This window comes from Nilaparvata lugens, chromosome 10, assembly GCF_014356525.2.
Source record: "Nilaparvata lugens isolate BPH chromosome 10, ASM1435652v1, whole genome shotgun sequence".
NCBI lineage: Eukaryota > Metazoa > Arthropoda > Insecta > Hemiptera > Delphacidae > Nilaparvata > Nilaparvata lugens.
In genome coordinates this window covers 16,769,799-16,796,947 of record NC_052513.1, presented here as the reverse complement: position 1 = coordinate 16,796,947, position 27,149 = coordinate 16,769,799, and the positions used below count along the sequence as shown (strand labels likewise).

The window sequence follows — 27,149 nt, the reverse complement described above, 5'->3', positions numbered from 1 at the left end:
ATAATAATATGTTGATAACATTTTATTTGATAACAAGGAATTTTCTGTTAATAACATGAGTTATTAACTTTTGTTAAGATACATTTTTGACGATTCAGTCAACTTTTTGTTAATAACTCGAGTTATTAACTCCGGTGTAAACGCAGCTTAAAAGATGTTGTGATATTTTTCCATAAATGAAAGAGTAAGATTGTTGTCAATACCACTATATTTGCTCAAAATAAATTTAAATTACAGAACCAGGTTCATGCAACACCTGCCACATTTTCAGCTGAACTGATGTTGATTGTTATGGTTTCCAATAACAATTTAAATTGGTCTTCTACTATTTGTTTTATAATTCCTTATTATTGAATTTTAAACATTCTATACTCATTCAACATAATTATCAAAATATGATTGGCGTAGCCTTGAAAATAGAACTATTTCAAAGGGTGCTGGAAAGTATTCCCACTTGGGTTATTCTAAAGCTGCGTTTACACCAAAGTTATAAACAAAATGTTAATAACTTAATCCTTATAGATTCTATTTGATTGAACGGGACTTGACAAACTCATATGTTTATCATGTGTATGATAAGTGTTTATGTTCAATCTAATAGAATCTATAAGGATTAACGATAAGGATAACTCTAGTATAAACGCAGTTTAATAATTCCTACTTGAAGGCCTGAGTTTAAAAACCAGACAAGCGCCATTTTTTGAGAAAATAGGTTTTTGTAGATTCTCATACTACAGAAGCTGACGAATCGATTATTGTAAAAAATCAGACATGTACAGTGCCTAGCTTTGCCGCTAGATTGCGTTTACACTTGTCTAAATCATATGCTAGCAAACCGATGAGTTTGAAAACCAGACATGTACTGGAGATGTCTTGTTTTCAAACTCATCAAGGTTGATTTCCCGTCTTTTTCTAGGTTATGTCACAAACAAGTTGTTTTGATTGTTCGTTACTTTAGATTATCTTCATTGAATAAGTTTGCAGAGTGAATATTACAATATCCCAAGTCACTCCAATCATATTTATTGCCTTTATAATTATTTATTTTGAAATGGATTTGGATAATAATATCAGCATGGATGATAGTGACAGAGATCCAGATTTTATTCCTAAAACACCACCTCCAGTCAAGTGTTCAGCTAAATTTGTTTCAGCAAATACAAAAAACAAATAAATAATAAGGATAGTGGATTCATAGTTTACAAATATAGAAGTCTTGTCTATGAAGGACATACTGTAGAAGTCCACAACATCTTCTTCTTCTTTTCCTAACCCTTCTGCCTTTCAGCGTCGGGTGGTTTTTAAGCCTCGGTCCATCTCCTCCACACCACTCGGTCCTCCCACATATTCCTCATTTCCTGCCATCGCTTTCCCCTTGCCATACCCAGTCTCTCCATATATTCCTTATAGCCCACTCTAGGTCTGCCTCTGGGCCTTCTCCCTTCAGGTTTGGCCTCGAAAAATTTCTTAATTTGGCTTTCCTCCCCTGCTCTTCCTGCGTGCCCTAGCCATCTGAGCTGTTTTTCCTCTATTTTATCTCTTGCAGGCTTCACTCCCAGCTCCCCTCTGACTGTCTCATTCCGTACTCGGTCCCTCCTACTCTTGCCTACAATTCTCCTCAGGTACCTCATCTCTGCCGCTGTTACCCTGCTCATATGCTTGTCCAGTGATACCCAACTTTCCGATCCATACATCATTGTGGGCAGAAACACAGTTTTAAAAATTTGCAATTTTGTGCGTTTACCTACTTCTCTCTTGCCCACAATGGAATTACATATTGAGTAGTACACCTGGTTTGCTTTTTTGACCCGATTGAGTACCTCTTGGTCTATACGCCCATTCCTGTCTATAATTACTCCTAGGTATTCATATTCACCCACTTGATTCATTTTCTCATCCTCATTGCACCAGATCTCAAACTCTTGCATTTCATTCTTTCCAACATGCATTACCTTGCTCTTATTCGCGTTCAGAGTCATGCCTTTCCTCTCCAGTTCCTCCTTCCATTCTATTATGGCGCTTTGGAGTTTCTCTATGGTGTCTTCTATGAGCACTATATCATCAGCATAGAGTAAGGCCTGAGCTCTGACCGGTCGCAGTCTCCAATATCCAACTGTTGCTCTTTGGGTCCGTCTTTTACAAATTTTATGAACCTCATCCATGCAGTTTATAAACAATAATGGGCTTAGACTATCTCCCTGTTTTATACCTTTCATAATGTCAAATTGATCAGACATTACACCATTCAGTCTAACCATTCCTTTTGGCTCATTATAAACACTCTTTATTGCTTTGATTAATTTATTTGGGACCTGTTTTGCGTGTAGAGCTTCCCATATCTCATTTCTGGGCACCGAGTCGAACGCAGCTTTCAAATCCAGAAAAGCAAGGTAGAGTTCTCGTCCTCTATCTAAGCTTTTTTCCATTATCATTCTCAGGCAGAAAATCTGGTCATGAGTCTGCCGATTCGGCCTAAATGCAGCTTGCTCTTCTTCAATCTCATGTTCTAGAATTAGTCTTAGTCTACGTTCCAGAATTCGGGTATACAACTTATACACAGTGCCGCTCAAACATATTGGCCTGTAGTTGGCGCAATCATATTGGCTTCCTTTTTTATGTATGGGTATAATTATGTTGATTTCCCACTCCTTAGGTATTTTACCACTTTCCCAAATGAGGCTGAAAAGTTTTCTTAGAGCTTGGTTTACGACTTCTTTGCCATATATAATATACTCTGGTACTATGTTATCAAATCCAGCAGCTTTGCCTTTCCTCATTCTCTTGACTGCAGCTCTTACCTCTTCCATTTGTATATCACCAACCACTTCTTCTCTCTGATTCTCTACAACTTTGACATCAGTCACTCTCCTTCTCATCTCTGCGCTGTACAAGAAATAATCTATTATACTCTTAGCTGCTCTTCCTTCCGCCTCAAATGTAATTTGGTGAATCCGTTTATGATTAAACCATGTGTTACCGATGAGTAAGTTATTGTCTACGCCGAATTCCAGTAATCTCTCTCCATTACTATTTTTAATCTGTTCTCCTGCATAAGGCCCCATTACTCCGTGTGAATGTTCGCAGTCGTTTCCAATTCGTGCATTCATATCTCCACCAACTATTACCTGTCTTCCTCGACTACACACTCCTTCCAAAACTGCATTCAAAGATAGGTAGAACTCCTCTTTATCCTGTACATTCGAGTCTTCTGTAGGAGCATACACCTGCACATATGTTACTTTTAGCTCAAGGTCCACAACATAACTGACAAAAACATGACCCTTACAGAAAAATGTACAATTTCTATAAATTGGAAAAATTAAAATCCACTCTAAGATGAAGCAATCCCTTCAAAAATGCATGAATGTAATGACATACAATATTTTAAGGCAGAGTTTGTGCCAGAAAATCACCATGGATTCTATGAGAATCTAACTAGAGTATATGGTAGGCCTACGTCTAATAAAGTGGACAACTCAGCATCAGAATATTATGAATGATGGGTCTACCCTATGATTAATATGCTTAGGCCTAATGTTTATTTCTTTTAAAAGTTTAAAATGTTCAAATCACGTGTTAATTTTTTAAAATCCTGCCGGAAAATATGATGAGTTTGAAAACCAGATATCTCCAACAACTTTGAAGCCCCCCTGTTAATAATTTGAAAGTTCAAAAAAGGTGATAAAAAAACGTACTACAATATGGTAGATTTTGTGATACAAGAATGTAGAGTTACATTTTTCGGATTTTTTTGTGATAAGCAGTTTTTTTGATTCCCCAACAATTTAGTCTGTGGCAGTTGTCTGGTCTCAGGCCTTATTTTAACAACTATAAACTACTGGGAACAATAATTACCTGTCGACTCATATCGGCCTGTAGACTGCCTAGCATACAATCCAACTGGGCGGCTTGCTTCTGATGGGCAGGCGGACGTGTGGGCTTGGCGTATGCAGACTCTAGATGGGCACTGGTTGCCTGAGATGGGTGCGAAACCTATAAGATGGGTGGGTAACACACACACACACAGTTAGCAACTCACAACACATATACAACTGCAAGGCTGTCTTTTTTCCCTTAGGGCTACTCTTAAATATAAATAAAAATATAAATCTAAGTACCCTTTTTAAATTTTCAGGAAATTTACCTTTAAGGCTTCTGTAATTATTCAAATTTCCCACAGGAACTGAAAATTCCAATATTCTCTCTTTGTTGACGAAAGTTTTTCAGTCAAAGTTTCACAAGTTAAAAATTGAAAACAGTTTAATACAAACAGACTTCACAAACTTTACAGTGTGTAGATGGATATAAATTGGAAGTTGTATTTGTTCAAATGCTAATTATTTTATAATTTAATAATACCGTAATTATTTACTGTGATCTTCGCCCCAAGTCTCTGTTCGGTAAAAAAATGAAACATTTGACAAGAAAAAAAATTGGTAATAGAATATTAGGAAGAAAGTAAGATGGATTGGATGTGTCTAATTATCTCATAAGTTCATAAAATTGCATGAATAATCTCCTAGTCACATTATCTCAATCTGAAATAAAATCATTATTACTTTTAAATAAAGTCCTGAAGAAACGAGGCATAACTATAGTGAAATCCACATTATAATTAATGACAGTGTTTGATTAGCAACTGTATTGCTATCCTTTTCTATCATTCAACAACGCGAATAGCGCTATCTCTTTCTCGCTTTGCTCTGTTGCCAGATCGTCTTTTAACAATGTAGAATTGATAATTAATTAACAAAATATGTCATCTTAATTACGAAATTATTGAAAAGTATAATTTCTTGCTAAATAAGATATCATTGATTATTTTAAACGAGAATGAACAGTTAATATTACATCAATAAACCTGTATCAGCTACCGTTTATAGAAGGTATTGACAAGACAGAGAGGATCGGCAACATTGTTCTCCTATCTTTCTCTACTGCCATTATGAAACACATATATATATTCCCATAGCCACTGCCATTATATTCACATAAGTTAGTATAAATTCAATTGTTTCCTTTGCATTTTCAGCATAAGATGACAACATTCTACAGAAACAAGTCATCCAAAATTCTAAAGGTGCGTACAGACTTTCGCTCTGCTCCGCAACCGAACGTCACTCCAGCAGAGCGATTGATGATCGACCGGGGAGCAACAGTGGTTCGACCGGGGAACGCGAGAAGATCTAACATCTTCCGTAACGTTCATGATGGGTGCGTGGGTGGAGCGACTGTGGTTCGATGGAGGAACGAGGGCGGTACGAGGGCGGGGCGTGCTCGGTGCGGGTTGGAAGCGCGGATATGTGTACGCAGCTCAATAGATTGTTCAATCATCAACTAATTTCATTCTTGAAGGTTTTTTCTAATATGTGATCGAAATTATAATTTAATATATGACACGAAGCTAAACTATAGTGAGGTCCACTTTATAATGACAGTGGAGAAAGATATGAGAACAATGTTGCCGTTCCTCTCTGTCTTGTCAATACCTTCTATAGACGGTAGCTGATACAGGTTTATTGATGCAATAAAAACTGTTCATTCTCGTTTAAAATAATCAATAGTGTTTTATTGAGCAAGCAATTATATTTTTCAATGATATTTATAATTAAGTTGGAATATTTTGTTGATTATTTATTAATTGTACATTGTTAAAAGACGATCTGGCAACAGAGCAAAAAGAGAAATAGTGCTATCCGCTTTGTTGAATGATAGACAAGGATAGCAATACCATTGCTAATCAAACACTGCCATTATAACGTGGACGTCACTATAGTAGCAAGTCATCCAAAATTCTAATAGATTGAACAATCATCAACTAATTTTATTCTTGAAGGTGTTTTTCCAAGAATGTGATCAAAATTATAATTGAATAGATGACACAAAGTTAAACTCTATCAAAAACAAATCCTTGGCCCAGTCTTGCAAATCCTTTTGGTTTAAAACACTTCAAAGAAAGTGAAAAAAGTTCGAAACCAAGTTGAACTTAGAGGCATTCTTTAATGACGCAGACTCGGACTTGGAGATTTTTCATTCATCTATTAATAACTTGGCAAAGTTTTAGTTTGACCCGACGGCCTACATTTAAGAGTCCATCTCTAGATGTCAATCATCTTATTCAGAATAACATTTGGATAAACAGAATGTATCAAATCTGAGATTCGAATTTGCTAACATCGGAGATGTGAAGAAATGTGGTGATAAAACTGTTTCGGCCTACAAACATTCATACGGTAGATTTTGTAATGTAACAGATTTCGTACCAAGGTATTTGTATGTTTGTAAGTCTATCAAAGGGAGTTACATATTAAGGTTATCTTATTTTTTCTCTCCCTAACATTTTGATGATGTACTTATTTTATCAATCAATAAAGGAAGAAAAAAAGAGTATTTTTATTTCATTCATTCAGCTACGATGAAGTACTATAATTGACGATCATATTGCTTTCATCAATAGGGGATTTAAAAATGGTTATTATTTACTGATAATATATTCTAATGAGGTTACTTCAATATTCAATGATATAGAAAATAACTGGTACCTTTGTAATATATATTTTTAAAACTATACACGCAACTAGTTTATGCTCGTTTCTGAAATCGTATGAAGGCCAATTTCAAAAATATTACAACAGTTGGCAGGCTACTAGCCATTTTCTATAATATTAGTTATTATTTAATTCTTGTATAATTCAATAGACTATATTCTTAACAAAACAATATTCTGATATTTAACCCTATAACAATAATTTGTCAATTCAAAATCTATTTCTAATTCTATACATTTTGGGAAAATCTCTCAAACAATAATATTATCCTATTGGAGGACTTTTGATTTGTTAGAGAACAAATTGCCTTTAGGAAACAATATTCTGATATTCAACCCTATAACAATGGTTTGTCAATTCAAAATCTATTTCTAATTCTATACATTTTGGGAAAATCTCTCAAACAATAATTATTATCCTATAAGAGGATTTGTGATTTTTTAGAAAACAAATTGCCTATAGGAAACAATATTCTGATAATCAACCCTATAACAATGGTTTGTCAATTCAAAATCTATTTCTAATTCTATACATTTTGGGAAAATCTCTCAAAATATAATTATCCTATTAGAGGACTGGTGATTTGTTAGAGAACAAATTGCCTATAGAAAAACCATATTCTGATCTTCAACCCTATAACAATGATTTGTCAATTCAAAATCTATTTCAACTTCTATACATTTTTTAAAAATCTCTCAAACAATAATTATCCTATTAGAGGACTTGTGAGTAAACAAATTGCATACAAACATTTGTTGAAGGAATTCAAAACGACAAGTATTTGAAAATTTTACAAAAGTTTTGTTATTAAGAAAATGGATAATTCATTCTGATTTGGGATTTATATTGGAAAATATACTGGACAAATGCCATGAAATTTTGACCAATAGTGGATAATAGATGAGCTTGGAAAGTCTCTACGAGAAACTAACTTGATAAATATTATGAGAATAGCTTCTATAAATTTAGATTTTTATAAATTACTAAGAGTCTTAATTTTAGAGTAGGTAATTTCAACTCAGCTAATAGCTTATGAAGTACCTTAATCATAACTCTGACGTTACATAATGTTTTTGTTAGTTTTTAATTATTTTTATTTATATAAATAGAATTAGAAGATAATATTTCATTATGTATTTTACTTTTTTATTTTTTCAAAATTATTGTACTGATTTGTTAAGTTCATTCATTTTTGTTTGTAAATTGTCAGTGTAATGAATACATTTCAATTTCAGTTTCAGTTCAAAATTTAACGGATCACTTGTTCACAAAAATACTATCAAACAAGATTACTCTTTAATATCACACACTCAAGTGTATAAATATTTTAAATATATGAATATTTTGACACTATTTTTGAACATAATAAAGTTATAAGCTAAAATTTTCAATTTGTTTACCCTACAATTTTACCCATGACTCACTACTAAGATTTATAACACTACTGAGATTGGAGTAATCTGAGGAACAACATGACTTTAAAACCTTTAGCAGGTTGAAACAATTGAAATACAAATTTATTCAGTGATGCTCTAACTCTCTTGGTGTTTTTAAAGCTCTAACACACTTGTAATAATATTTTCCAACACTAGTATTTTGCAATATTACAACACTATCAAGATGATGTAATCTTTACACAAAATAATTATTCAAAAATACTTCATTTTAAATAGTTGATGAAACCCAATATTTCTCACTTTAATCTGTCTTTCAACACAACTTTCCTAATAAAATACAATATAACCTACCAACACGATTATTTTATATGTGTTAACACTATTAGTCTATCTTCTAACACTAGTAAATATTGTAGTTTACAATATTATAGTTTACACTATCTGAAATTGAATTAAAACTTTTGAACTACTTGCAATTATCTGTAGTAGCAGTGGCGGAGCGTCTAAGTTCCTGGGTAACAGTCAAAACCGAACAAGCATATGATATCAGGTCGAGCGGGTTTCACAATTTCGTGTGCTTTTCGAAAATCCCCCACCAATTTTCGAAAAGGGGGGTGTTGCCCACCCCCACACACCCCCAACCTTCACACCCGGGTTATTTCTGGACAAGCCAAGAAAGGAGTCGGGAGGCTCTCAGACGCTCCACACTTCACATACAACAGATTCAATTTTACTACCGTCAACGTACTCTTTTTAGCGCCCAGTGCAACTGTCCTCTATTTAGTACTTGCAGTCTTCATCAAATAATATTAATTTTATATTTTGTATTTGGCACTTGTTACACTGAAGCATTTTCATATTTTCTACATTTCCGAAATAGCTTTGTTATTCGACTGACTACTGGCATTACTGGCATAAAGGTTTCTTAAAAATCAAATTTTTCCCAATTCATTTTCTATTATTTTGAAAATACCTATAAACTTTTTATATGATACGTTCTTTGAAGCACATCTTCTATAGTGAGGTCCACGTTATAATGGGAGTGTTTGATTAGCAATGGTATTGCTATCCTTGTCTATCATCCAATAAAGCGGATAGCGCTATCTCTATCTCGCTTTGCTCTGTTACAATATCGTCTTTTAACAATGTAGAATTAATAAATTGTTTATCAAAATATTCTATCCTAATTATGAAAATTCATTATGAAATTATTGAAAATATAATTACTTGCTTAATAAAATTTGATTGATCATTTTAAACGACACAATGAATAGTTAATAATAATTATTAAATCAATAAACCTGTATCAGCTACCATCTATAGAAGCAGAGAGGAGTTAGTAATTACTTTTTTTATCTGTGATAGAAGGCATTGACAAGACAGAGGATCTGCAACGTTTCTTTCCTATCTTTCTCCACTGCCACCATTATAACTTGGACCTCACTATACCAATAAAATTATACCAATTAAATCTTGTCTGTAGAATAATCTTAGTACTAAAAGAAGATCAACTCTGTCTTCAAGGATTATTCTATTATTTCCCAAAGATTATACAATTTCTATAAATTGAAAAATAGGAATTATAATGAATAGGCCTACAAGAGATTATTACGTTTAAATATAAGTGTCTTCGAGTATACTGTTCTAGATTTTTTAACGATTGCACACTGAAGAAAACTTTTTTAATTGATAAATAGGAATATAGTGGAGATTAGAGATACATGAGGATTGCATATGATTGAAAATATTGACAAGTAAGATAACTGTATTGAATATTGAATTCCTAAATCCAGATATGAATTTCTTTCTTAAACTATCCCAGAAATCAATCAATCAAGAATATTCATTATTCCACAATACAGTAAGTACAAAAATGATGAATAATATAAAATATAAAAAATAAATAATCAAGTACTTCTAAATTAGGTTTCCATATAATAATACACTACGGAATGAGCCTACATGGGCACTGTGGCCTGTTCTTAGACTCGAAAAAATATATAAATAAATTATATGTCAATATAATTCAAAACCCGTAATGATGTATTACAGTAGTGATGTAATTAATCGTTTTGAAGCTAAAATTAACTCTTCTTCAATTATTTTCATTATACTTAGTTTTCAACTACTGTAATCAAATTTTTTCTACTCGATTTTATTTCCTATTTCATCCTAACTTTCTAACTTTCTTTCTAAATTTCGTCCTTTTTTCCACATCTATTTCTCACTCAATTCACTATTCATTCTATACTTAAATTTTTTCTATACATTGGATAGATAATTTTGAAAGCATGTCATAATTAAGTGATTTGAAGCTAAAATCAACTCTTTTTCAATTATTTTCTTTAAACTTAGTTTTCAACTTATCAAATTTTTTCTCCTCGATTTTATTCCCTATTTCATCCGAACTTTCTTTCTAGATTTCGTCCATTTTTTCATCTCTATTTCTCACTCAATTCACTATTCATTCTATACTAAACTTTTCTCTATACATTTGCTAGAAAATTTGGAGAGCATGTCATAATTGTTATAATATTATTTCAACATGATCTGTTTTAAGCCAGTTTCAAGACTACAATCCTTTCTTTAGCCAATGATCTATGATTAATGACTACTTATACCTTATTTATTATAAAACGAAAATCCCAATTAAATGCTGTAAATCACCCCGAAGACTTCTGCTACTGCAAATATTGACAACAGGGTTAACAGCTAGATGGAAACTCGATGAGTGCTACTATACAAACATCATTTGTCAGCCCGGGAATCTTGTAGACTGATAATTTCTGTAGACTTATACCATTTCTTTAGACTTATACCAGTTTTCCATCTGTAGACTTATACCATAGCTCTCACAGTTTCAACCCAGATTGTCTAGTCTCTTCCTCCCTGGTAGAGAGTTAGTGTGGAGGATATTTTTAATATTCTTTCCGAAGAATGGACATTGATATGTCCAAAGCTCCGCCAATTTATGTAGATGCATAACAATATTATCTTTAGTTATTACAAATTGCTTTTTTCGTATCATATACAGTTCAATAATTATTTTCTCAGTCTACATTATGTAAATTCATCTATAATTTTGCTGTATTGTAAGCTATTTTACATAAGCGCATAAGCCAGTATATATTGTAATCTACATAAATAAAGTACTCAATCAATCAACCAACCATAGTTCTCACAGTTTCAACCCAGATTGTCTACTCTCTCCCTCCCTCTGTCTTTGTTTCTCCATTCTACTATTTATTTATTTATAATTTACAATCAACTTGAGGACAAAGAAACAGACTACAGTCCATAACTTCTTTTCATCCCAATTTCATAAAATAAATTTTCCAAATAAAGGTTATGTGCGACTTTTCAATTCTTCACTAATTTCCACATTGAAACAAAACACAAACACTTGAAACAATTAATTTTGAATTTAGAAAGATCAAGATCCGAATTGATAACATAATTCCTTCTACTTATTAGCACTCAAAACTGTAAAATAAATATTAATTTGAAATATTGCCTTTCAAAGAAGGTAACATGAAGCAATGGTAGAAAATTTTTTACAATGACCTACTTCTTTCCTTTTCTCTCTTCTCATCTCCCACTCGTCTCTAACCAACCTTCACAATTATTCCTTCGACCTTCCTCACAGCACTACGACCAATAAAATAATAACTTTATAGATATGCACAATATCAACAAAATGCAGTTCTCTGATCCTAAAAATACACGAGAAACCCATAAAATTAGACTGTTGTTAACGGGCGAGTGTTTCAAAACAAACCCAACACACTATAAACAAAACTCATATACTCTGATTACGCTCAGATTGGATTATTAGGACCAAGCCACATGAAGCGTTTTTTCAGGCGTTTTTGCACTGGCGCGCGGACGAGTCGACAGGGCCGAAGCTTCTTGATTGGCTGATTATCAGCTGATTTCCTAACGCCAACCCAATTAATTTAATTTAATTTAGAAGATTTTGTTCAATTTAAAAATGATTTCTGTGTGTCTTGAATTTATTGTGAATTGAGTGTGTAATTGATGAATGTTGATTGACACATAACCTAGCTACATTTGGACTGTTGCATAAACTAGAATTACAGATGGAATTAAATAGAGAATGCATTTATTCAAATGCTAATTAATATTATATAATTATTATTGAACGAATATCCTAAATAAATGCTGCAAATCACCCCGAAGACCTCTGCTACTGCAGACATTGACAACAGGGCTAACAGCTAGATGGAAATTCGATGAGAACTAGGCCTACTATCCAAAAATTAGTTGCCAGCCCGGGAATCGAACCCGGTACCTCCCAATTGCTAGTCAGGAATGCTTGCCCTTACACCAAACTGACAATGATTTGTCCGCTATGGCTTCGTATAAAGTGAGCGCTGCTATCCAGAGATTGTCAGTTTTTTTTTTGTCAGGTCTTCGGGGTGATTTGCAGCATTTATTTAGGATTTTGGTTCAATAATAATTATAAACTAGAATTGGAACCGTTTTGGGCTTTCAAGCCTGTGGTACTTTTCTGTGAGTTGTGTAATTTATTCTGAAGGATTAAATAAATAAATAAATCAGCTGATTAAGGTGATGATCTCAGAGCTTAGACCAGTTATAGAATAGACACGCTGGGAAGTCTAGCCTCTGAAGCCAACATCTACTGCCATATCACCATATCGTGACGTCAGCATTGGATAGAAAAATTTTCAGCAGAGTTTGTTTACATTGTTTCTATCCGATGCTGACGTCACGATATGGTGATATGGCAGTAGATGTTGGCTTCAGAGGCTAGACTTCCCAGCGTGTCTATTCTATAACTGGTCTAAGTCTCAGAGCTGGGAAGATTTGAAATCTGTAAATTTTCACTGCAACCGTTGAATCTAGTATACGCTAGTTGGAAGGATGGAAGATATTAGATTTATTAAATTTTTACATTGTTAAAACTCGATCTGGCATCGTTGAAGAGCTAGAAAAAGATAGCACTATCTGCTTTGTGGAATGATAGACAAAGATAGGGATAGCAGCACCAATGTTAATCGAATACTGTTATTTTAATGTGGACTTCACTAGAATGCATTTTTTATCTCAATTTGTCATGTAAGTCACCTGATGCCTAATTGATTACAACCGAGTGCAAGTGTTTCAAGAGGGTTGAGCCAACTTTATGCAGAGAAGTGATCTCACAACTCCTTCTCATTCTTCTTCTTCTTCTTCTTCTTCTTCTCTTCTTCTTCTTCTTCTTCTTCTTCTTCTTCTTCTCCTACTACTCCTGTCTTGCTTTTCATTTTCTTTGTTTTCTTCGCCAACATTTTCAAGTTGGCATAAATTTCGTTGGAAAATGTTGGCCACCCCTTTATTTTTCTCTCTGCCAGCCAAACACAAATAATGTGAAGTGTGAGATTTTTATGGCGTTCTGGTGACAAGGTCACCACCAACAAGAATATGGGAGAGAGAAAGAGAACAGAGGAAGAATAAGAGAGAGTGAAAAAGAAAGGGTGAACAGAGGAGGAATAGCTGAGAGACAGGGAACAGAGGAAGAATGGGAAAGACAGAGAAAAAAGGAATAATGGGAGAGAGACAGTAAGCAAAGGTATAGGAGAGATAGAGAGAGAGAGTGAGAGAGAGAAGTGTCATCCAACCTGTGATTGATTGCCAGTCAGCTGGCTTTCTCATTTTAAGTTACGCATGAGATTTTTGCACTCGGAGATGTGGGCAAGTTGCTTTATTTTAGAATTTACACCACAATTTTATTTAAACATCTACAACTACTTTCTATTGAGGCTTTTTGTGCAATTTTTAATCCAAGATGAACTTATTTCAGATGGAGGAAGAAATTATGCACTCTATGTTGTCCTGGCACCAAGCTGAAAAATTATAAAAACGGTATCATTTATTCCTGTAGAAAGTACAGGAAGTTTGAACTTAACAATATATATATATACTGTCATGAATTGATTTTTTTATTTTAATATTATAATTGAAATAATATAAAATTCCAATTCCAATTTCCACACAGAAATCACTAAACATGTAGAGGGCACATTATAATTTTTTTTATTGTAACTAACTATTGTATCTAATTGTAATTTATCTAATATTTTCTGTAATTGATGTAGTAGTTTTTTTTGTAAATAAAAATTTATTTATTTAATTTAGTTATCATTCAACTAATTCAGGAAATTATAGTGCTGGGAAATTGTTTTAGAAGATTTTGATGTTGGCAAAAATGATAATTTTAAAATTTTACATTTATGTAATTCCTTCCAAATGTTAAATGCAGTTGAAGATGGTAGATAGAAATCAAGAAATAGAAACACGACATAAATGTTTTGATAGAATTTTTAACCACTCTAGAGTGAAAGGCATATTCATACATGTTTCCCGTTGGATAGTATTCTCAAGCTTTGAAACATTTTTCAATTTTAAATTACACACTCTTTGGTACATTATTACTGGCCTATCACAGTATATAGGTCATACATTGGTAGAAAGATATGGATGATTACTGTTTCAGCGTTTGGAAACACGGGTTTTCAAAATTCACACTGTTTGGTACATAATTACTATTCAGGTAGACGTTGGTGAAAATATCGTGGATAAATTGTTTCAGTGTTTGAAAGCAGTTTAAATTAATAATTATTATCAAACGAAAATCCAAATTAAATGCTGTAATTCACCCCGAAGACTTCTGCTACTGCAGATATTGACAACAGGGTAAACAGCTAGATGGAAATTCGATGATCAAATATTTAAACTATTCAAAAATTATTTGTCAGCCCGGGAATCAAACCCAGTACCTCCTGATTGCCGGTCAGGAATGCTTACCCTTACACCAAACTGACAATCTCTGGATAGCAGCGCAGTTTAAATTATCTGGGAATTGGTAGAGACAACAGTATTGAGTTGGAAAGAATAGTAATACCAGAAACCAGTGGTTGTTGAACGTTATATTGAAATTAAACCTTGACCAGTCTCAACAAAAATAGCAAGTTATTATATTCTATGAGATCTCAATAGAGGAGAATATGAAACAATAACCTAGATTGATGTAGAATTTCTTATAGAATTCAATTCTCTCTCCAAGAATATTCCACATCCACCACTTACAGCCTATAAATTTTCTTGGATTTTCAACGAACTTCGAATGAGAACATTAGAACAGTCCACACTTTCAAGTAAGACTTGAGAACTAATTGGAAAAATTCTTCCACAATTTATTTATTTCCAAGGAGTTTTCACGGATTAAAAAAAGTACATTCAAATGCGAACATATTTAACTACTTCAGAGTCCCCACTTCAAGTACCCATTTTTGAAAAAAAAAATTAACCAATTTAAAATGAGAACTAAAAAATTCCCCACTTTCAAGTAAGACACAAAAACTAATTGGAAAAAATCATTCCACAATTGATTAATTTCCAGGGTATTTACACGTATTTTTGAAAAAAATTTAACCAATTTAAAATGAGAATTAAAACAGTCCCCACTTTCAAGTAAGACCAAAAACTGATTGGAAAAAATCATTCCACAATTGATTAATTTCCAAGGTATTTACACGTATTTTTGAAAAAAATTTAACCAATTTAAAATGAGAATTAAAACAGTCCCCACTTTCAAGTAAGACCCAAAAACTGATTGGAGAAAATCATTCCACAATGATTAATTTCCAGGGTATTTACACGTATTTTCGAAAATAATTTCAAATGAGAACACAACTACCGTCCCTACTTTCAAGTAGACCCCGAAAACTAATTGAAAAGTTAATAGGTTCACAATAATTAATTTATTTCTAAAATTAAATAACTCCAGTTTGAAAAATCGATGACATTGAAACTAAAGATCGCCAGCAAATCCCCCAAACTGGCTTCAGTCCAGCAGCTGTCCGAGATTGATGGGAAATAATAAATATAGTTGTGTATTTACACATTATTCGCTCCAAACCTACTTTTTCAAATCTTTTAAATTTAGTTATTTTCAAGAACCGAACGCCAAAATACTTCTGTAATCTCTACTCCATAGATTTGCTTCTAATAGTTTGTTCTGTCATGTTTTCAACGCTGTATTATTATGTCATTTTGTTATCAATTTTTCAAATTTTGTTTTAAGTTATAATATCCGGTTTGAAACTGGGTCAGTATGTTGGATTTTCTTATATTTATAGTTAACAAATGCATGTTCTAATATCTATGAATATCCTTTCTCTATTTTATATCCTAGTAATTCCTATATTTTGTAGTTCACTACTGAAGTGCGGCTTCAATTCAAATCTCTCCATTTCTACTTCAGCATCCAAAACTAAATTTAAATTTTAATCTATTGTTAGAACACTATATTATCATCTATTACGAATTAGATTGCCACCTCTTTTAGAATTGATTTCATGACAGTTAACTGGACATGAACAGCTTAGATAGTAAAGGATTACAGGAAGAAAGGGCAAATAAACCTAAATTTGAAATTCTTATAAAGAAGAATTGAGCTAAAGTGAGGTCCACGTTATAATGGCAGTGAAGAAAGATAGGGGAACAACGTAGCTGATCCTCTCTGTCTTGTCAATGTCTTCTATAGACGTTAACTGATAATGTAATAATGACGTTATCAGTAATATAATCAGTATAATGTAATCAGTATAATGTATCGTTATCAGTATAATGTAATAGACGTTTAATAATGTAATATTTTGTGTTAATTCTCGTTTAAAATGAACCATTATATTTTATTAAGCAAGAAATTATAATTTTCAATAATTTCATGATGAATTTTCATAATTAAGATGAAATATTTTGTTGGTTATTAATCCTACATTGTTAAAACATGATCTGGCAACAGAGGAAAGCGAGAAAGAGATAGTGCTATTAGCTTTGTTGAATGATGAAGAATGATAGCAATACCATTGCCAATCAAACACTGCCATTATAACATGAACCTCACTATAGATACAAAACTATTTTAATTTAATCAATTGTTAGAACACTATATTATCATCTAATACAAATTAGATTGCCACCCCTTTTAGCATTGCTTTTATGACAGATAGTCAAGGATTACTGAAAAAATGGCAGACATAGAAACCTAAATTTGAAATTCTCATAAAGAATTGAACTAGGTAACTAGGAAGTAGGTAATATTTGACTGACGAAATGGTAACTTTTGTGAAGAGAGGATGAAAGCAATTTGACCGTAGAAATTGAGAAATGAACAAGCAGTAAGTGCCGGATGCAAAAAAGCTGGTTAAATTTTAACCATGATTAATTCGAGGAGAACCGATTAGGGGAGTCATCGTTTCATCGTTCCAATCTGATTGGTTCTCGTGAAATTAATCACGGTTAAAATTTAACCCGCTTTTATGCAACCGGGCTAAACTGACATTATTATAATGACGATAGAAAGGGACTCTTCATTAAATTATTTATGCCCTATTGTTCTTAATGTCCTTGTTTTGTGATACTAAAAAAAAGTAAATTCGTATGGCTTTTGTTGGTGGGGAGTCCCTTGCGGGAAGGTCCCACCGCCTGAATATATAATTTAAGCCGACAACGGGCCTTACAACTGTCATACTTCAGCCGGGACCGACAGTTTAACTATTGTGATACTATTATTGATTTCCTATTAAGGAGTCTGGATCTTACATTACAGGTAGAAATTCAATATAGTTTTATAATAATCATCAAAACTCATGATATTAATTCTACTAATAAAATGCCGATTTCAATATGTCCAACATGAAACATGAAACTTAGAAGAATATAAATAAAAATAGAAATCTGGGTACCATTTTTAAAATTGTTCACAATTTTAAGTGACAATTTTAAAAGGTTACTTGGGTTTCTATTTTTATTTATATTCAACAGTATCCCTAAAGAAAAAAAGACAAGCCGAGAAGAAACATAAATAACTCACCTTTAGTACTGAAAATAAATACGTTTTGAAACAATTACAAGGCACAATGTGATATAAATTACAAATGCATATAAATTACAAGTTCATTCAATCAATGAAAATTTCAAAACTGGAAAAGAGAGTAAAATGAGTTCAACATGTTGATATATCACCTCATCATACATTCATATACATATAGAATTCAGGTTAAAACAACAGGCATTCATACAAGACTTCTTCCAGGCAGCAACTGTCTGAAAATAAAGTGATGAAATTTGAAGATAGATTAAATCTTAGAGCGGAAAAATACTATGCTTACTTAAAATCACACCCAATGAACAATTTTGAATGTCTCCTTGTGGAATACCTGAAATTCAACAGGTAAACATGAAAGTCACATCTATAGAATATAACAAATAAAGTTAATACTTTGATGAAATTTGGAAATAGATTAAATCCTAGAACGGAAAAATACAAGACCTACTTGAAATCAAACTTAAAAATCATTTTAAATGTCTCCTTGTAAAATTCCTGAAATCAAACAGTAAAACATAATAGCCAAGAACAAATAAAGTGAATATTTTGATGAAATTTGGAGATGGATTGATCCTAGAATGGAAATAGTATATTTCGCACCTCTAGAGCAGAAAATGAGATTTTTCCGGCTCGAAATCAGTTTTCAAGTCCGAGGCCGTAGGCCGAGTACTAGAAAAGATTGAGAGCCGGAAAAACATTTTTGCCCGTGGTGCGAACGCTATTTTTCGCCACACACAAAAATAAACAATATATATATGTATATATATGAGAATAGTTGTTTACTAAGCACTTCCGAAAGCAGAAGTGGAAGGTGATAGCTCTAGCAAATCTGAGTAAAGTATTTTTATTTTTTATTCTGATTTGTCTAAATAACCTAAAAGATGATGTTCAATTATGTGGGAGGTTGAGTTTATACTTTTTTATTCTTTCAAATGACAATAAGATGATATTATTATAAATGTTTTAATTATTGAATAATGAACACAAATAATGAAAAATTTTTTGATCAGCTGTTTTTTGATCACCTTTCTTAGTTCCATGTTAGCGGCCGGAAAGGGTACTATTTCCGGCCTAGGCCGGAAAGAAACCTGTTCTGACGTCAGACGAGAGTCGTCTGCAAACAATGTCTTTCAGATCTACGTAGGGACTGGAAAACAGCTGCTTTCTGTGCAGTGTGGCGAAAAATTATATTTAAATTCACATCCAATAAACAATCTTAAATGTATCCTTGTGAAATCCGTGAAACTTAAGGGTAAAACATGATACAGTATCAAATGAAAAAAAACCGTTAATAGTAAGCGCACATCACACGACACGAATAAATAGTTTTAAGTCAGTTACACACAATATATTTTGCCGTCCTCACGAATTATTTCACCAGATAAAACGGGACTTGACAAACATCATTTCCATCTGTTTAATCTAGTAGGATTTATAAGGACGGCAAAATATCGTAAGTCGAAAAATCGGCGTGTGTGTAACTGGCCTCAGAGTGTTAGTTGGCGTAAGGCGACCCTACCTTGAACTCGGAAAGGGACGCCATCAAGTCATCCAGCTCCTTGGTGGCCGAGGAGGCCGTGGGACGGTGTGTAGTGGTCGTGGTTGTGGTCGTTTCTTCGATCATTATTTTCTGGTACATATCTCCACCCCTGTAACACAAAACATGCAGCTAAATTAGATACAAATTCGTCAGAAGCTTCTAACAAACAATAACAATGGATAAACTACTATTAAATTACAAATTATTGTAGAAAAATAATTTAGGGTTGATTTCCGAGCTCGGGGTTTAGCTAAGTTCTAGACTTTAAACAGCTGGAGTCAAAAAATTGGCTTTCTGAAATGGGGCGTAGTCGCAGTCCACTGTTCAATAAAATTTCGAAAAACTAGAAAATTGAACACAAAATGAAGAGAAAATAGTGTAGAGTTTCAGTTATTTTGATTTATTTAGGAATGTTTCATTTTGTCAGGGAAAAACGTTTCCGAATATTATAGAAATGAGAAAATAAAAACTGAGACTACGCCCCGTTTCGGAAAGCCAATTTTCTGACTCCAGCTGTTTTTAAAGTCTAGGACTAGGCCGGTTACAGAGCTCGACCGACCGTCAGTGCGTATGCACCATCCTGGCCATACATACGTTTTTCTGACTCACAAAATGGACGCCTCTACAGATTGTTATTGCAGCTTATTATCTTCGTAAACGAAAGATTAAAAGACGTAGATATCAAGTTCACCCGATGGTCGCCCAAAGTGAATTTAGTACTGTCTGGAGTACTGCTGTTCAGCTTATCACAGTACAGGAACAGTAAGATACAGATGTAATAAGCATAGTTTCAGCTGAAGAGCGAAATGCACGTGTTCGTGGCACAAATGTCTGTACGCACCTTAATAAAAAATCATTTACAAGAATGAGAATGTTTACTTCAGCAGGAGGTCTCTGTTTATTCAAATGAGTAGAAAGATGTAATAGCCAATATGAAGATCAGGTGGAATTCAGATGTCACAAGGGTTGCAGAGGGATTTTTTATTTATTTGTTCATGTAACAAACAACACTGATGTGAAAACATTGGTAGATAAAATACCAAGTCAATCCTTGTGTTATTTTTTTCTTCCAAATTTAGGTGATGACGTTTTCAAATTTACAAGATGAGTTTTGAGATGAGTTTTGAGATGAGTTTCAAGATTGAATTTCAAATTCATCTATCCAGTCGTTCATTACTATATAGCAACCCATATCATCTCATTGCCAAATTAGTAATGAGCGATTTCAAGTTCACAACAGATACAACCAATAGGAGTAACACTGATTGATCAGGTCCTCTGATGAAGCTCCTCTTCAGGAGTGAAATGCATTCCTCAATACTCCAAGAGAAGTGTTTTTTCAAATATTTACAAGTAACACAGTGTCTGAATTACAACAAAATTATTATATAGTGTTTCGTCATGGAAAGCAACTTCAATTTCAAACTTCAAATCTTAAAAAATTATCAATTTTCTAATATCAATCCGGCCATTCATTGCTTTACAGCATCTCATAACATCTCATCACCAAGTAATGAAAGATTTCAAGTTCACAAAGCAGTTACAACCATCAAAAATAAAACACGAAACAAACAATAAACAGAAATAGACTGGATACAAGAGGCAAGTCGATAGTAAAAAGTATATCTATAGATAATGTTTAACTATTCATTACTAACAAGAGTGGATAGTGCATTGTATATCTATAGATATTTTCAACTATTGGTTACTAGAGTGGATAGTACATTGTATATCTATAGATAATGTTTAACTATTGGTTACTAACAATAGTCGTTAGCACAATGTATATCTATAGAGAGAAGCAGTTTGTTGGCATGTGCCAAATGGTACAGCAAGGTTGCCACTTCTCAACTATTTGCAGAGCATGTGGGTGATTACACGCGGCTATTGGAAACAATTTACTCGAAAAATTATCTAAAACATCGATGCATAAAATATCGATAGTTACAGAATTGATGGATAGAATATCGATAGTTTTCAAAGAGATCACTTATAATAGTTGTTAGGAGCCGACTAGAAATTGTTAGGTGAATTAATAATAATCTTTTACAAAACTAGATCACTTTCTGGTGGTTCAGATCATTTGAAGATTTATTCATTGAAACTACTAGTAGTTCTGTGAACAGTAGACCTCGCGCTCAGTAAGTTACATTGACCTGTTGTTATGTTTTCTCAAAAATAAACAAATAATTTACAAATTTAAAATGTCTAGAAAAAATCCTAAATAAACATAGAGCTTTCTGTCCTATCGTACCGTGACGTGTCGTCCCGGAAAGTGAGTATGAGCGCTGTTATCAGGTCTACTGTCTACAACGTTGATGGAAAGATACATTTTCAAGATGTTCGATGTTTTTGAACGGGTAGTATTATAGTCCACTAGACTGATTTATGATGAATAATTCTAAAGTACGGTAATATTAGCGTTCAAAGGAGACTCCTTTTCCTTTTGTATTATCCTTAAAATGAAAAATTTCCAAAAAACGTATGAATACGTCGACGCGAAATTCAAAAAGGAACATACTACCTGTCAAATTTCATGAAAATCTATTGCTGCGTTTCGCTGTAAATGCGGAACAAAAATATAAACATAAAGAGAAATTCAAAACCGTCGACTTGAATCTTAGACCTCACTTCGCTCGGTCAATAAAATTGAAATGGGGGGAAAAAACTCAAGTGAAAAGTAACGATTACAAGTGAGTAATCTATTTAAGAACCAATTATGTGATTTCAGCTGTGACGCATTAAAACGCACCTTGATGATTATGCGAAGATGTATAATATGATTGTGTCGTATCTAGTCTACATGAACCAGAAACTGTTTCTCTCCAAAATTCGAGGAAATAGAAGTCTATTCTATTATGTTCAGAAGTATATAATTATTATGTCCCATATTGTGGATTCTTCATGATCTATCCTTCTACCCTTCTTGATGATCTATAAAGGTGCGTACCTACAGACTTGAGCACCACGAGCTTGCGCATTTCACTTTTCATCAGCAGATGCTACACTTATTATATCTGTATTTACAAAATTAATATAAAATATTTTGTTAATGAATTATATTCCTACATTGTTGGAAAACGATCTAGCAACTTTGCGGAGCTAAAAGAGGATAGGGCTGCTATCTGTTTGTCGAATGATCGACAAGGATAACAACACCAATACTTATCAAATACTGTCATTATAACGAGAACCTCACTATATTGAAATGTATAACTTATAACAAATAAATCCTATCAAAACACAATGAGGAAGAAGATTATAACCGAAAGAATAATATTCCCTTCGTTATAACCTTAAACTTAGTCATCCCTCATTACATCGGAACTCGAATCTCAAGTAACGAATGTCAAGGAATTCAACCACAATTAACATTGAAATTCTACACGCTCGATCAAACAAACACACCAACTGACGCCAATAAAAAAAAAAAACACAAATCTACAAACTAAACAAACTAGAATTAACAACACTGAAGACAGTTTTATTGAAGTTACGACAATGAATAGTTTAACTAATGATGTCTGGATACAATAGTTACCCCGTTTTTTTCGTCAATATAAAACAGTTTTTTCAACTCTTGATCGTTGTGTAAATTCTATTGAAACAATTTGGCACACAAACAAATTTAGATAGTGTTCGATGAGCGTTAAACTAATAATAGTTTGTATATACAAATTGAGAAGGATGTGATAGAAATAATATTGAATTTGTTGATGAGAGGATCTTGAGGAGCGGCCTAGAAAGTTTTATGATCGAATCGAAATAGAATGGACATTGAAAGAGCATTCAATTCAAGATAGTAAATTTATAAATAATATTTTATAAAGGCTACTTTGAGTGAATACAATAGATTAGAAATATTTATATTATAAATTATTGATTGATCGAAAACTCACACAACATAATTGGGATATTCACACTATTAACATAGAGAAACAATAGCATAAGTAGATATCCCATGGTATAGGACGTTTATGTCGCAACTTTTACTGTTATCTCAAGCCGATTACTGTCGATTGTTGTCGATTTTTACTGTTTTGACCGGGGTAAGAGTGTATGAACGGCACAATATGAGAGACTACCAGCGTCATAAAGCTTCACAGGAAAGAACTACGTGGACTATAGGCTTGAGATAACAGTAAAAGTTGCGACATAAACGCCCTATACCATGGGATGGATATCTATTTATGCTATTGTTTCTCTATGCTATTAACTAATGATAATAATCTATAGTGAGGTCCACGTTATAATGGCAGTAGAGAAAGTTAAGGTAACAATGTTGCCGATCCTCTGTCTTATCAATGCCTTCTATAGACTGTAGCTGATACAGGTTTATTGATGTAGAATTAACTGTTCATTCTCGTTTAAAATAATCAATGATATTTTATTAAGCAAAAAATTATATTTTACAATAATTTCATAATGAATTTTCCATAATTACGATGAAATATTTTGTTAATTAAATAATTATTCTACTGAACAAATAATTAGCCTGAACTAAACACCTTGGAACAATTTGAAATATATAAACATACTAAAAGAGACCCCCACAACATCCTTAATGAGCAAACAAACTTCAAATCACACAGCCTCTTCAACCTCCTACTCCAATAATCCACAAATTCAAATATTCCCGCCGCCAACCATTCAAAAATTCCCGCCACTCCCACAACCCACGCTGCTTACTAACCATATGTATTCAACAACGGAAGTGACAGCCAGTGTTGATGAAGGGCCTAGTGTCCGAAAGCGCTACACTAATGTAAGTAGCAGCTAATAGCTTTTATTTATATGCTAATGACACGCCCTTCTCGCAATGCTATTGGTCGATGCTTTCTATGGAGTCCATTGTGTTGAATGGAAAATATTCAACCAATAAAGTTATCTATCCAGAAATGCCTGGTCACTTAGACATTGGAAATTTTGGAGGAGATATTACTTATTGAGTCTTGAGGTTGAGAACACCTTATTTGGTAACATTTTACCGGTGACATTTTTCCAATTTGGATATCAATTTCTTAAAACTGAATAAATTCTTGTTAATTTGAAAAAACAATACCACGTTTTTATGATTATCTTACAAATTTAATGATTAAATTTGCACCTCCCAATAACAATTTTTTTGTTGAATATGATAATTTATTTATATGCTTTTATAATAAATAAATAAATTATGATTCAATAATTTTAGTGAGAAAATCTGAGCGCTCAAAGTTCAAAATATAATATATTTATAGACTATAGTGATCAAACCACCAAAACCGCATTAACTGGTAAAGTTGTAGTATTTACCGGTTCTTTACTTACTCTTTCAAGAGCAGAAGCAAAATCATGACTTAATATGTCATAATTGGAAGCAAATAAATTCATGAAATTACGAGGATACAGTTTTCAAGATATTGTTCATCAAATAATGTTCTAAATTTATCAAAATATAAATTGTAGATAAAAAATCCATTCCAAGGAACAACACAATTTCAGTTATTTATCAGCCAAAACCACGCTTATCTGTAAGTCTATAAATATCTATTATATATCAAATATCTATATATACTACCCCTCTGCTTCGAAAATATGAATTTCAGCACATTATAAATTATTTGTGATAACAAAACCAATGTCGGTCAAAATTGATGTCGGTCCCGGCTGAAGTATGACAGTCGTAAGGCCCATTGACGGCTCAAATGATATATTCAGACGAGGTGGAACTTCCGTCAGGGACTCCCCACCAATAAAAGCCATACGAATATTTATTTATTATTTATTAATAGAATTATTATTTATTTAATATAATTCTTCAAGACGGATATTACTATCAGCAATACATTCAACCACAATTTCATCAAATAAATATTATTGAACAGAAAAATGTGGTGACAGACATCCAAATTCCTTGAAAGAACGTTAACCTGCAAGTCTACCTCTATACGCATTTCAACCACTCCGTTGAAAAAACCGATCTCTTAATAGCGATAACAAAACGAAGAAATTATATCATAAATTTCTCTTAAACCGCAATTATTTTCAGCAATACATTACACAATAATGATTTCATCGAATAACTTTTCTTAAAAAAATATATAATATAATGACAAACAACCAAGTTTCTCAAAACAAGCAATTTCAAATCCAGATCAAAGCTGGATTCTCTTACGGCACAAAGTTGCCGGCCGCTAAAATATTTAGCAAACAGAAATTTCATAAATTCTTCTAACAAATGAACCCGACACCTGCCTGTGTTTTCATGCTAAAATTAAATCTCAGAATATATATTACATAAAACTGGCAAATTTTCAAAATAGTGTAGAGCATGACTGTGTGTGTATGTGTGCCCGAATCTTAAATCTTCAAAAAATTATGGTTTTCTATTTCAGGCGACTATAAAATTTCGCCGGTCAAATAAGTGGAGCGTGCTAATCGAAGGTCTAACCTGACAAATGTGCTGGTCATTGTGGCTTGGTCATTGGTTTCATTGGTCATTGGAGAAAATGATCATAATTTGATTGAAGATGAGCGAAATCATCGGGGCATCTTCCCCCACAAATTTGTGAAGGAATGAGCATGATCTGATTGAAATGCATCAAGAAAAATCGAAGAAAACAACCAAACTCACACAATTTAGGATACGAATTCAGTTACAATTGAAATTAAAGATGAATGGAATTCAAGGGAAATTAGATGGATGAATAAATACCAAGAGAGCTGAAGAACAAATAATCTGATGACAATTCAATTACATTCCATTTACATTTTACATGAACTAATGTATTATCGTACAATCATGTCAATATTACTGTATGTCATTCTACGTCAGTTAAATTGAATTTTAGTTTCGTGCAGCTGACTTTAAATCTAATAAGAATAAGGAAACATGATAAAACGTTTCATCAACTCATCTCGACCTGTTTTCAAGAGAAATTTTTTAATTCCTACTAAAAAAGGAGTCAGTGATATAGAATCATAAAAAACCTGATGCAGCAATAATATCTGTGATATTATCAACAATATTTATTTTATTTTATTTATTTATTTTATTTTATATATATATATAATATATATATATATATATATATATATATAATATATATTAGGTGTAACCATATCTAAATTTGGAAGAGGAATAGCACAAGGTTACCTTAATTTCCTCTCTCTAACGTTTTGATGATGTACTTATCGCATGATAAATGAATTAGATAAATATTACTTGATATTTTGAGAAGGATTTGAGACATAAATGAATAATTATTAACAATTCAAACAAGATATTTGGAAAATCATTCTTCAATAATTATAAGAATGGAATATATGAGTGAGGTAGATCTGATCCCCTACTCCAAATTTTCTAAAAAAGTGAATTATCTACTATCCAATGGAATGAGCAACATCAAAATATTCAACAAAGCTGAATTTGCTTTTCATGACGAAACACTTTATTCTATAATACCTCTGTTGAAGTCAAGACACTGGTTCAACAAAACCTTGGAACCTTACAAAATCACATTTCAAAGACAGGTGAAAGGTATACAGATGGAATTGATAGACAGCAGCATACATTTTATATGGGATTGATAATCATTTATATTATCTTAGACTAGCAGGTAACCTGTGCTCCGCAAGGTCTAATTAATAATAATAATAATAATAATAATAATAAAAATAATAATAATAGTAATAATAATAATAATTCGTTTATTTCACTGCATTTTTACAATTGGTAATACAAATACATACATCAAGCATAATGA

The 27,149-nt window shown here is 32.7% G+C and overlaps 2 protein-coding genes across 8 annotated transcripts in view; one reads left to right on the top strand and one right to left on the bottom strand.

Moving 5' to 3' along the window:
* LOC120353296 overlaps positions 1–5,361 on the top strand; it is a 73,262-nt gene extending 67,901 nt beyond the window's left edge. Inside the window, exon 5 of the mRNA XM_039436469.1 lies at positions 5,033–5,361. Coding sequence (XP_039292403.1) covers positions 5,033–5,341 — 309 coding nt within the window. The 3' untranslated portion in view covers positions 5,342–5,361. The remainder of the gene's footprint in view (positions 1–5,032) is intronic.
* LOC111052736 (paxillin) overlaps positions 1–27,149 on the bottom strand; it is a 111,967-nt gene that overhangs the window by 30,917 nt on the left and 53,901 nt on the right. For 4 of the 7 annotated variants that reach the window (XM_039436465.1, XM_039436464.1, XM_039436466.1 and 1 more), the window contains 2 exons: positions 19,381–19,510; positions 3,856–3,993 (listed from right to left, as the gene is read on the bottom strand). In XM_039436465.1, the coding sequence (XP_039292399.1) occupies positions 3,856–3,993; positions 19,381–19,510 (268 nt within the window). Of the gene's footprint in view, positions 1–3,855; positions 3,994–8,296; positions 8,625–19,380; positions 19,511–27,149 lie in introns of those variants that run through there. The other 3 variants (XM_039436468.1, XM_022339737.2, XM_022339668.2) reach the window with 3 other exon arrangements.